Source organism: Heterocephalus glaber, unplaced genomic scaffold (assembly GCF_053883595.1).
Source record: "Heterocephalus glaber isolate CG9 unplaced genomic scaffold, H.glaber_assembly_v1.0 deba00001497, whole genome shotgun sequence".
Taxonomy (NCBI): Eukaryota; Metazoa; Chordata; class Mammalia; order Rodentia; family Bathyergidae; genus Heterocephalus; species Heterocephalus glaber.
Window position 1 is genome coordinate 70,334,230 of NW_028258320.1, and position 12,521 is coordinate 70,346,750.

The 12,521-nt window shown below is 37.0% G+C and overlaps 1 protein-coding gene across 3 annotated transcripts in view; it reads right to left on the reverse strand.

Annotated features, from left to right (window-relative positions):
* Positions 1–783: 783 nt before the first annotated feature.
* Nhlrc2 (NHL repeat containing 2) overlaps positions 784–12,521 on the reverse strand; it is a 52,110-nt gene continuing 40,372 nt past the window's right edge. The window contains exons 6-12 of one of the 3 annotated variants that reach the window (XM_004838886.4): positions 10,356–10,455; positions 7,067–7,298; positions 6,366–6,488; positions 5,271–5,480; positions 3,996–4,215; positions 3,082–3,189; positions 784–1,187 (exon numbers count right to left, since the gene is read on the reverse strand). In XM_004838886.4, coding sequence (XP_004838943.2) covers positions 931–1,187; positions 3,082–3,189; positions 3,996–4,215; positions 5,271–5,480; positions 6,366–6,488; positions 7,067–7,298; positions 10,356–10,455 — 1,250 coding nt within the window. In that variant the 3' untranslated portion in view covers positions 784–930. Of the gene's footprint in view, positions 1,188–2,212; positions 2,261–3,081; positions 3,190–3,995; positions 4,216–5,270; positions 5,481–6,365; positions 6,489–7,066; positions 7,299–10,355; positions 10,456–12,521 lie in introns of all 3 variants that reach the window. The other 2 variants (XM_021253413.2, XM_004838887.4) reach the window with 2 other exon arrangements.

Below are 12,521 nucleotides of genomic sequence, written 5' to 3' on the forward strand. Positions count from 1 at the left end.
TGAAATGTAAATTTCTAAAATAACATACATACCTGTTTCTATCAGATTCAGTTACCACAATAATTCCTTTATCACAGACAGTAATGTGTGTTAAGTCTTTTCTCTTTGAAAGTCATATTATTTCTGGGGACCCGTCATTATCTGATAAGAATGTGTTCATTCAAAGGAAAATACCAATACCATCACTACCAGTATACCACTACCACCACCAAACACGTCAAAGGAGTAGGTCTCCATCCCCCTAGAGAATCTACGTTCAGCTTTTTCTATATAAAGATATAAGGCATTAATAGTGCTATGTTAAAACAACAAATAATTTATAATAAAATAAATTGAAACTCTGTTAAAAATATCTCAACTGAGAATATCACAGAAGAAAATAAAGATATGTAGCCACTCACATACTCTTAAGTTTCTACTGTAATGAAAACACTTTTTAAAATTTTTTTTAGTTTTTTTGGCTTAAAATAGACCTAATGGCTTGAATGGCAGGTGTCCTAATACAAAAATATGAACTGGAGCTTAAGTCTGTGTAAAGTTACTGTGAAATTTACATATTCAAATATGCTGAATGCTATTTAAAAAGGTTTTTTAAAGTTAGCTAAAATGCCTGGTATTTTCAGTATTCACTGCAAATTATCTTATGGTAGTATTTTCTACTACAGTGTGGACTAAAGTCTTGTAACAAAGAGCAGCACAGATTATACTGTCATGGTTTGAATGATGGTCAATGATTTAGATAGCAGAGCTAGAATGAAGGAATTCTTTATAATAAAAAGTAAATAAGGAACATAGCTTTATTTTAAGTTAAGTTGCTAGAAGTGAGCAATATCCATCTTGGGATCCAGGGCAGAAACAGTTTTTTCCTAAGTTACAGTGAAGGTGGGGATGAAGAATGGGGGATATGGCAAGCAGCTGCTGGCTGACTGGCTAAAATGCATGCTTGAGCTCCACTGGAGCGATGCAACCTGCTTGTGTCTCTGTTATCCGTAAGAGCTGACTGAATAAAATTCCCTTCATCATGCAAGCACTGCTGTCTGCACTACAGTAATAAAGAAACACGCTGATAGATAGAACTACTTCAAGTGACAAGCAATTGCCAGGAATTTGCAGTGAAATTGTTGGTTGGCTGGAAATGTTCTCTATGTCTCCAGATGGTATCTGTCCTTGAAGAAGCCACTCATTGCCTGGAAAATAAAAAAAGGAAATGATTAAGACTGCATAAGAAGACAAATAGGAAATTGGAAAAAAAATCAGAGGAAGACAGTATCCATTCAGTCAACAAAAGTCTCTAGGTGCCAGGCATTATACCCTATGCGAAGGACATGAGTATGAGTACGATATAATGACATCTATGAGAAGTTCCCAGTTTGATGACCACTATATCTAATTATTCCAATTATTCTTTTGTTTGAACACTGTAAAATATATCATGAACTTATTTTTATTGAAATCAAACAGAATACTGCAAAGATGGCTCTAGATCCTTAATGCCCAAAGTTAAAAATAAAATCTTTTAATAAGTTGTACAAATAAGCATAGGATAAGTGAGACAGTAGATCATTTTTATCAAATGGATAAAAATACTTAGGGATAAAATATAAAAACTACAAAATGAACTCTGTCTAATGGAATATGAATGGATGTACAACTCTATAGTGACTTTCTAGTTAAGACTGTGAATTCTGAAATATCCAAGAACAATAAAAAACCAGCCATTCCTTTAGAAAATGGTAATACTGCAAATAACTTGAGTTAAAGTAGAAACTAAGAGATTTTATCTACCTCAATTTAATATATGAAATTCTACCTAGACTTTAACATACAGACTTAAATATCTATCCAAAAAATGTCAAAGAAACCACTAAAAATTTTTAAGCCCTCTATTATTGTAATTTTTCCTTCTTTTTCTTTATTCATCTTGAGCCTTCTCCCTGAAGAAACACTTGTGCCTACTGAGGGAGCACAGCATCATGTGGACATTCGAGAGGGTGGTGGGCATCAGCACCCAGATTTGGGAAATAACTGAAATGCTCTCCTGCCATCTGAAAGAGAGTACATGGACCCTAATCTAACAACTTATCAGTGACTCAGGACATTTGTACAAAAACTGGAGCATCCATGGAGGAGGGACAGATGTGATGTTGACATTGTAGCTTTCTGGTCTCCAGTTTTCCCTCTTAGGATGAGTCAACGGACTCAGAGCACCTGCCTTCATCAGTCCTCTCCATAGCTCCTTCATTTTATTGCCTCTAATATTCTGTTGAAAAATCAGATTTGAGAAAACGATGTTAAATCAGAGAAATAAGAAGGTGAAAGGTAATAATCTGAAGAGTTAAGTGCAGAGCTTTTATGTGGAGCTTTTAAATAATTCTCTCCACAACTCTGGCTTTCTTTGCTTATTTTTGGACTGGGAAGTATGTTTTACTTAATTCTTCATTTTACTAGAGAGAAGAATAGAGAACTTCTTAAATTTTAAATTAGGACAGGAAAATAATAAACTGCTATTTTAATATTCAAATCTAGAAATAAAGCACAAAATATTTCTTTAGATGTTTTTGGTATATATTAGGATTTGTGAAGTTATAGTATGCCAGTCATTTTTTTCATGCTGCTTGTTTTGGCTTAAAACTTCACAAAGTCTAACCACCCTAAAAATATCTGCCTCTAACCAACCAGCCCCAAAGGAAAAATATCCTTTAATCATAAATGCAAATATACTCAATAAAATAATTTTCAAAACCTTTAAAATTATTAAGAGTCTTGCCTGAAAAGCTTATTTGTTTCTGTATTTAAAAAAAAGTCAGTACTTTGGGCAAGTGATAAAATAGCTCAGTATTGCCCCTGCAGCCTACTTTACTTTAATACTATCTGGTATTTTACATCCCAAAGACTTAACATTAACTAATTTGAGCCTTTAACAAGGAGAATTTAAAATGTTAATTTGTCAATAACCTATTTTAAAAATCAATACACTGCTCTTTAATTACCCGAAGAGAAATTAAATTCGTGCTCTCCAATTGATGCACTCTTTTCAGACCTATGGACACAGACACAACCAGTAAAGCAGCAATCTAGAACCTGCTATGAGCCCACGGAGGGCCGCGGGTGGCCAGGGATTCAGTACTCTTCTGTCCGCAGGGCCAGCCCCATCCACCTGAGTACTGCATGCATGGCCAGCTTTCTTCCCTGTGGAGAGTCAGGGGGGTGGTTTCCCCTCAGGCTCAGTCAATCACTGCAGCGCCAGGCTCTCAAACTCTAACCAGTAGTCTGCCTGGCTACTCTACCAAGATCGGTGTCCTTTTGGTTTGGATACTGAATTGACAGTTGCAGGCCAGTGGCTTCTGCCCTGAGAGTGCCCTTTACGAAGGTAAAAAGGCATGAAGCCAGGATTTGGGTAATATACAAAAAAAGTGTGTGAAAGGGCATGAGAGGAGCTGAAGAGGAAATGGAAGATGGAGGGAGAACATGTGAAAGAGCGTGGGAGACTAGGGAGAAGATCACTTGAGATACAAAGTCCTATGTTAGGACTTCTGGACCATCACTATTTCACTTCAGAATCATTGTTTACTATGTCACAGATGTCGGGAAGCAGGACTGCATGACGGTGACCAGAAGGAAGAGTTATGGAAAAAGATTAAATAAGGAGGCTCCACTTCAGTTTTCTCTTTCAGATATTTTTAACCCAAGGGGTTCTTCTTGAGAACAAAAATGATGAACAAGGTTAGGGAAGAGACAGAGGCAACTCCATATTTAAAGAAACTCTGCTAACAACTGATGTGTAGCTCTCAGTGAGTTACACTTCTCTAGTAAAGGGAGGCAAAAATCCTGAAGACTACAGAAAAGTGCCAAAGTAGAGTTGGATCAGGATTAATTTTTTCTTACATCTATTATAAATCTTGCCCAAATGTCAGAAATATAACAAGTCAGAAAAATTATTAGATTAAATATCAAGAATTTGTTGAATATTTACATTTACAAGATTATATGCATACCTTCAGCAGTTAGAAACCAACAACTGGGTACTCCATCAGTTAGCTTCGTTCCTGATGGGAGGTCCAGTCCGAGTTTGAACTGAAGAGTCTGACCAGGACAAACAGTCACTGGGGAAAGCCTGATGCTTGGGGCAGATTTCGGTAGTTTGGGTACTGACTTTGGTTTTTCTAGGCGCAATGGGCCATCTACCACAGCGTTTTCAGATTTGAAGACGGGCAGCTAGGAAATCAGAAAATCTGTTATTAAAGCACAAATACTTTGGAGTAAGAGAACTTATTTTCAGACTTTAGGAGAAAAAGAGTTCTGTATCAGTGAAACTAATTGCCATCTAATCTGAATTAGGATGCATTTATATAGATAACCTCCAGATTATTTAATGGGTACAGAAAAATAGTTCACCTTAGCAAAAAGATTACCAACACTTATGAAGGAGACAGAATTAAACTGTCTAATATCTTTATAGATGGCAGGAAATTATATAAAAATTGTATGAATTTTAAAGTAGTGGATATAATATATACTCTCTTATAATTTTCATTGTCAAGTATGTTATTTGGCATATTCATACATCAGAGGTCTAGTGAAGAGGGATGACTCTTTAATCTCTTTTTTAAATTTCAAAATATCTTGCAAATTATTGGAATTTTAGAAAAAAACTTCTGCATTATTTTCAGGTCAATGTGATACATCAAGAGGTAATTTATAATCCACATTTTTCACTGAAAATTCTATTAGAGACCCTGTCCGTATTGTTAAAAATTGATTGGAACTTGATTTTCTCCCAATCTTCAATGTCTTCAGAAATACAGCTTCTAAATATTCCTCTGGAAGATTATTTGGTAATAGGTTCACCATCCAAAACAAAGATTACACAATATTCTAAGGATCACTGAATAAAACAAATCCAACCCACACGGTACAGGCCTGAAGCATGCGTAAGTGTATCTATACTTTTTAAAACAGATCTAAGTCCCTCTCCTTTTGTTTTTGAAGGTTCATCAAATTCTCTCCAACTTCCAGTGTCTTTTTCTCAAAATTTCAGCACAGACAGAACTTTTATTCCAAGAATTAGTATAGCCTTAAAGCAGGCCTGTTGGTCTAGCTATCAAAAACAAAATGAAACAAAACAAAACAATGGAGGCATTCACTTACTAGTCTATCTAAATGTGTCAATTTCACCACCAGAGAGGGTCTAACTAAACATGTCTCTAAGTATTGTAGCCTTTAGTATCATCATCATCAAAACCACACCTTTAATTTATGCTTTAACTTACCACAGAAATTGTTTTTGTTTCTAAATCCATCACTTTAATTTGATGATTGTTGGTGTCCGCTACATATAATAATCGGCCATTTTCTCCAACACACAAGCCTCCTGGTTCATTAAAAGTCGACTCAGTAAAACTGGAACTAGTAACATTATTCGTGTTTCCAGTGCCTGCTAATGTTGTACAGTTTTTTGTTTTTGGATCCACAACTTTAATCTGAAGAAGGAACAAAATATTTATTTATCTGAAGACCAATCTCATGTTTGTCATATGGAAAGGTGCAGTATCAAAAAAAATAATAGTAAGAAGAATCCGGATTGCCATTAGCATTCTCAACAGATCTCAGAAAAAAGTAGAAATTTACTGTTTTCTTGAAAAGCCAAACATTCAAATTATACAGTCTAGGGGGAGATACTCTATTTTAAGACCAAAAACTATAAAATCCCTAGTTATGTTTTCTAGAGGTGATCTTGGATGAAATTATGTCTGAAATTAAAATGAATCAATTTTATTGTTTTTCGTCACAATAGAACACACTTTCACAACTGAACTTCCTTCTCATGAGTACTGCCTGAGGGTACCTGAAGGTATTAAACTTAATGACTACCAGTTATATCTCAGTACGTTAAATGTATGGCCTCTCACCACAAAGAATTAAATTTATTATCACTGATTTTTATAAAAAGGAACATGCAATAAAAACCAAAATAACTGAAGAGACAAAAATAGAAGTGCAGTTAACGATGGGATTATCTGCCACCAGGCACTACAAGTATGCAACAACTCAAAAACATTCATCTTTTAATAGCTATCATTTTCCCTGCTACTTGCCTTCTCTTATTTCCTGAATATGTTACTAAGTGGTTCACAACTTTAGTTCACAGCCATTGGAATTGGTTTAGTGCCTTCCCTAGTTCAGATACCATCGTAACCTCCTGACAAAGAAAGAGAACAGAAGCAGAGAATAAAAGGTATATAGTTGCCAAGGGCCGTTGTTCCTCTACGTTTTAGAATAGAACCTGCAAGAAGAACACTGATATTTCAGCATTTTGAACATCATGGACAGATAGCAAGGTATTGCATAATTCTGTAAAGACTCACCTTGTGATTGTAGGAGTCTGCCACGTAAAGCAAATTCCTCTTCTTGTCCCACGCTACTCCAAGTGGGTGTTGAAGCTTTGCATCGATGCCTACTCCATCAACATCACCAAAAGCAAATAAATTCTTTTATTTTTTTTTTAAGGAGAAAGAAACAGCAGTTATTAAAATTTTTACAGTGTTTTAAGCTATAAAGTAAAAATTAAGATAGTTGAATGTGCTATTCAAGTTCGAGGGGAAAGGACTGATTTTCATATAAACAGGGCTGGGTAATGGATGCAGACTAGAAAATTATAGACTTTTGAGTCTGTACTAATTTTTGGTGCATTGTCATTTTACTCACAACAGTTCCGGGACGTGGTCAGGAACAGGTCAAGTCTACTAGTCTGGTGTTCTTTCCAATTCTCTGGCAAATGTTTAGGTAAGGTAGATATTTCTCTTCTCTCTAGTAATCAATATTTTATCCTTTCTTTTTCCCTGAGGCTTTAACATTTATACATGAACAAGTAGAATGAGATTATTTTTCTCAGATGGCTTTACTTGTGTTTCTTTATATTTACATTTCCTTTTATTTGACTTCCATTTTAATGGATGGATGATAGGCCAAGAGTCATCTCTCCTAGACTTCATGATAACATCTCACATTTCAGAAAGCTGCTAGCACGGTCAGGGTCTGGGCACACTGTAAAAGTGACTTTCTTTACCATGGGATCTCTTTCTCCTCCAATGAGATGCTTCACTGCTCCGTCTTTCAGGGAGACAGTTCTCACAGTGCTGCTCTCGCTGTCAGCTACAAACAGGCAGTTCCAGGGATCTTCAGAGGCCAGAGACAGACCTGAGGGTTGGGCAAAACCTGCCTTGTGAGGATATGCATTGTTTCGATTTTCTTCATTTCCACTGCCAGCAAACCGAAGACAGGTTCCTTTTTTTAGCTCACTGAAAGACAAGTTCATAGGTGGAGCCATCAAGTAGGAAACGTGTTCAAGGTAGGTATGAAATGCATGTGAGGGAAACAATCAATGGTGACAACATTGTAAAAAAGAAAAGAAAACAAATGATCTTGGCCTAAACTCTGCCAGGCACCTTTCACTGCAGTTTTTCCAGTCATTAACTTATATAGCTGGTAGGTACAGGCCTTCCTACTTTCCTGCAACATGCAAATAACTGAAATGTCTCTCAAAAGCCACACAGGAAATTCCTGACAGGATCAGAATTAAAAGAATAACAGTTAGACATAAATTAGATCTATTTCCATTTCTTGATTTCTTCTTAGCTTCATGCAATGGCAGGTGCTAAAAGAGATCTAAAATGATCAAGCTCTTGAAGATGATACAGAATGACTATACCAAATTAATGAATCAAGTGTACAGAATCAATTTCTTTTGTATACTAGGGAAATGCCTATTTAAAGGAGTATTCCGATGGTACCCCTGTAATTTAGAGAAAGTTTTACAGCTTGATTTCTAAATTTATGCCCAAAGGACTGTAAAGAAGACTGGTAGTATGCTATATGAGGGAAGGGAAGAAGCAGGCTTAGGATGCAAAGTGAGGGGCTATATGCATAACTTTTAAATATGACGCAAGTGGAGAAGGTAAAATGACCATCATTTACTGATTGGTTCCCAATGCTAAGGTGGGTGGGAAGCAGGGGACAAAGCAAAGGGGCAAAGAGTGTATAAAAGACAGGCATTTATCCACGGAGCTTATAACAATAGGCCAGTGAAATATGGGTAATAATATGCAAAACAAATAAACCAAAAAGTAATTATGGTAAGGAGTCTTAACAGTTTAAAAAAGAAGCTTCCTTAACAAAAGGAGTGGGGAGGGCTGGGGATTTAGCTCAGTGGTGCCACCACCTGCCTCGAAAGCTCAAGGTCCCGAGTTTGATCCCTGGTACCAAAAAAAAGGAGTGGCAAGAAATTATAACTTAAAAATCAGGAGGCCTGAGGATGTAGGTCAGTGGTAGAGTGCTTATCTAAGCTCTGGGTTTGGTACCCAGTACTGGCAAACAAACATTAGGGGCTATTACCACCTGATGATCAGTCACACAGAAGGATAAAACATACCTAAAATTAAGATGCAGTCGACGTGACCTGAGTGATCATTTTCTTATTATGAAGAAAAGTTAACGACTCCACTTATGAGGAAGTTTAGGCAGCCCTTGATCATCTACATCCAATACAGCCATCACCCAGAACAGCACATTCTGGCAAGCTGTTACTTCTGCTGGCTGTTTAGCTATGTCTCACAGGCTCGTTATTGGTAAGCTGTGCTGTTCTCTTGCTTGGAAAACAGCAACAGCCTCTCTTAGTGCTATCTCGGTCTCCTGCCTTGTCTCTCAGAATGCTGCCAGGGTTCTTTCAAAGAGACCTAATCGTGTCACTTCTCAGCTTAAAACTTTCTGTAAGGCCTGCAGAATGTCCGAATCTCTACAAGGACTCAGAAGGCATGGCGTGATCTGGATTCCACTGACATCAGTCGTGTCAGCTCTGGGCCTGGAAAACCTCCCTAACTCCTGGCACTTCCAGGAGGTCTTCTTTGACATCTCAAATCTTACCGATAATGGGTGTCTCTCTTAACTTTTATACAGGACAATTTCAATTTAAAGGGTTACTTCAGTGACTCATTTTACACACACTACATCTTGTTTGCTGATCTATTCTGCTTCTTTAAGTGCAATGAAGTCACCACATGTTTTCATTTCACCTTTAACAGTAAGCATGTAATTTCACCCTCAGTGTCCAGCAGAGTACCTAGCATATAGTATATTAATATTTTTAAATAAATGATTACAAAGCATGATATAAATGTGTTCCAAAGCAACATCCATACACATACACACTATCTGGAATATCTGCTATTTTGGCTGATCTACACAATTGCTCCTTTCTGCTGATAAAAATGAGAGATAACCAGCACTTACTTTTCATGGCGACTCAGCATTTATAGTCTATGACTTTCACTCATGTATTTATTTTACAAGGTTTTAATGAGCTCCTATTATGTATCAGATATTGTAGTGTAGACACAAAAACGAACAAGACAGGGCTCCTTTCTTTAAAAGGTAGTCTGATAGGAAGAACTCGTTAAAAGTAAGTACAACCAAAGAGAGAGAGGGAGAGAAGAGGGAATGCGGCAGGCCAAAGCTGTCAGTGCAGTGATGTGACTACACACAGGTTCAGTGAGGCCAGAGAGGAGCGTGCGGCCGCTCTGTGTGGGGCAGGAGGGAGGACCCTGGAGGGAGAAGACTGAGGCTGGGCAGGCACACTGCCTTTTCATCTTTACACACCCAAAGGTGGCAGCAGAGCTACCCACACTCAGCGTGTCAGGCACTTTGCTCAACTCTTTCAGCAAGCCTATGAGGTGATGTGTCAGGAAAGCCAGGCTTAGAGAGTAAAAGGGCCTCTCTCGAGTGCACAGAGATAGTGAGTGGCAGAGTCAGGATTCAACTTCAGGCCTGATGACAAAACCTGTGTTACTAATAACTGCCTTGGGGCACTCACCTATTTGAAGGAACTCCTACAGATACCTGAACTATGTTTTAAATGAAAAAGCCCGTCAAATATTTCTAGTTCTCCTACAGGGTTCTCAGGAGGATTGTTCTTCCTGGCTCCTAGAAGTTAGGTGTGGCTGCAGGGCTTACTGTAGCTGAGGAAGCGTGAGTAGAGGTGCTGTGTCACTTTGGAGCGGAGCAGAAGCTTTAGGAGCCAGTGACTCACCACCTCCTTCTCTCCTCCTCTGCCAGGATGACTTGCAAAGCTTCAAATGGTAGCTGCTTCATCCTGGTTGGTAAAGTAATGCTTCCCACTGAACCTACGCAAGTTAGCAAGAAAAAAGCCTTCTTCTCAGCCACTCAGAGTGTGGTCTGTTTGTTACAGTGGTTTTAATACAGCACATCCTGATTAGTACAGTGGGTGTGGTTACATGGCTGGGAAAGGGAATCCTGTGAACTCCAAGGAGTGCGTCCACTGAAAGAGAGGTGCAGACACTTACTTCTTCTTTGGCAGCTTGCTGGAATCCAGCAGGAGTGCCCATATCTGATGGATTCCTGCCATGGCTATCCACAAGATGTTATTTCTCTTGACCTCTGAACCTTTATAAAAATAAATAGTAGTTATTATACACCTATTTGGTTAATATGAACACTCTAATTGTTTCAGATATTTAAAATCATGGGCAATAACAATATATTCATAAATCATCTAATAGAAAAAATATATGCAATGTTCTAACTTTTGAAAATTTTGTTTTCTTTGTAAAAGGTTTTCTTCTTCAGACTTATAATTTTACTTATAAGGATTTCCAAAGTGATCTTTCTGTTTTTTTAATGCAGCACAGTGTGATAATTCAATACATGCATACAAAGTATAATGATCACATCAGGGTAATTGGCAACTACATATCCTTAAAAACATACAAAGTCTCCTTAATAGCGATATGTGCCTTTGTATCTCTCAGCACAATGTTTTTAATTATTTGATTTCTTAGTCTGACAGAAGAAATGGGCTGACACATACTCTCCAAAGAAACTCTTTGCCAGTCAAACACCTAGAGCAACCCTGCTAAGTTACACATACTAGTATCAGGTTCTCCAAACAATTTCCATGCAAGAACTGAACTAAGAGTTCAAGAAATGTATATTCCATCACAGTATAAGATTTGGGACTCACACACAAATTAGAACAGCTATTTAAAAATCCACTAGCTAACTGGTTATAAAACTAAATAAAAGAGGTAATAACATATGAAAAGACTAAGAGTATGATATATTAAAATACAGCTATTTACTAACATTGATAATGTTCTATTTTTTGGTCAATCCTGTCATAACACGTGGCAAAACTATATTGCTAAAATTAATTCTGTTACATTATTTAATTATTTTAATAATGCATTCTGAATCAAGATATTTTAATTAAAATAACTTAGCCAGGGGCTGGGGATTTAGCTCAGTGGTGCCGCTTGCCTCACAAGTGGAAGGTCTCAAGTTTGATACCCGGTACCAAAAAAAAACCCAAAAAACCAACTTAGCCAGACACTGTCTTATAATAAAAGAATTTTCTTAGTAAGGCTATTTTATTTGTGTTTCCTTTAATTTCAAGTAGTCTGTGTCCATAAGGAATTTTTCCTCTGCCTTTCAATTTAACAAGGAAGACTCCAATGTATGATGATGCTCCCAAGGAACCATGACTGCTGGATGCCAAGAACTGTACAGAGATTCGTCCTGAAACAAGTATTGTCAGGAAGCCTAAATTACAGGCGAATAAACGAAGCTTGGCGTGGTGAGGTTAGGTAACTTGCTCGGCTCACTGAGGCAGCATATGAAGGAATGGCTCTGAACCCCGGCAGCACAACAAAAAAATCTATGGCCCAACCACTGCACATGTTGCCTCTTTCCCTGTTTTTAACTGCTACCTAATAAAGGCTAAAATAATCTGTTTTACTTTTAGTACTCAAATGTGTGTGTAAACATCGATTTTACTAAAAGTGACACTGGTGTCCATATACTCCTGGGATTCAGTCTTTGTTTAATCACTTTAAAACTAGATCAAAAGCTTTCCACAATTAATTTTTAATATATCACATTGCTCCTCCAGTTACTCTAAGGATAATACTCTTAGACTACTAGAATGATCAGGTCGTCTAAGCTAATAAAATATTCCCTTCTTTTAGATATACTGACATTCAAATTAAAGGTTCAAAGCATGTGGAGAACTCAGAATAATACTTAGAGGTAGCAACCCTCAAATGTCAGCCATGATTATTATTTAATGTATCTGGATCTCAGTTTCACAGGACGCTGTAGCATTAGGGCAGTAGAAATACATTTACAAACTGAATAGCTCTTAGATGGATGGCCCTGAGGGTCAAAAGTATGACACAATGTCTTTCACTTGAACTTTAAAATTTCATAGTTAAGTATTAACAATGTACATATTACCAACGATATTTCACAAAGCTCTCAGTTTACAGTTGCTTATTTGTGTTAAATCTATAATAAGTTCAATAAATCCAAGATTATAAATTTTTCAGCATTAATCAGTTCAAATGAGTTTATATTTCTGTTTAGACAATTATTATTAAGGAAACGGCCAAAATAAAATGTTAGAAAGTAATATAAAAAAGATACCCCCCAAATGAATAATTCTTATTAATTTT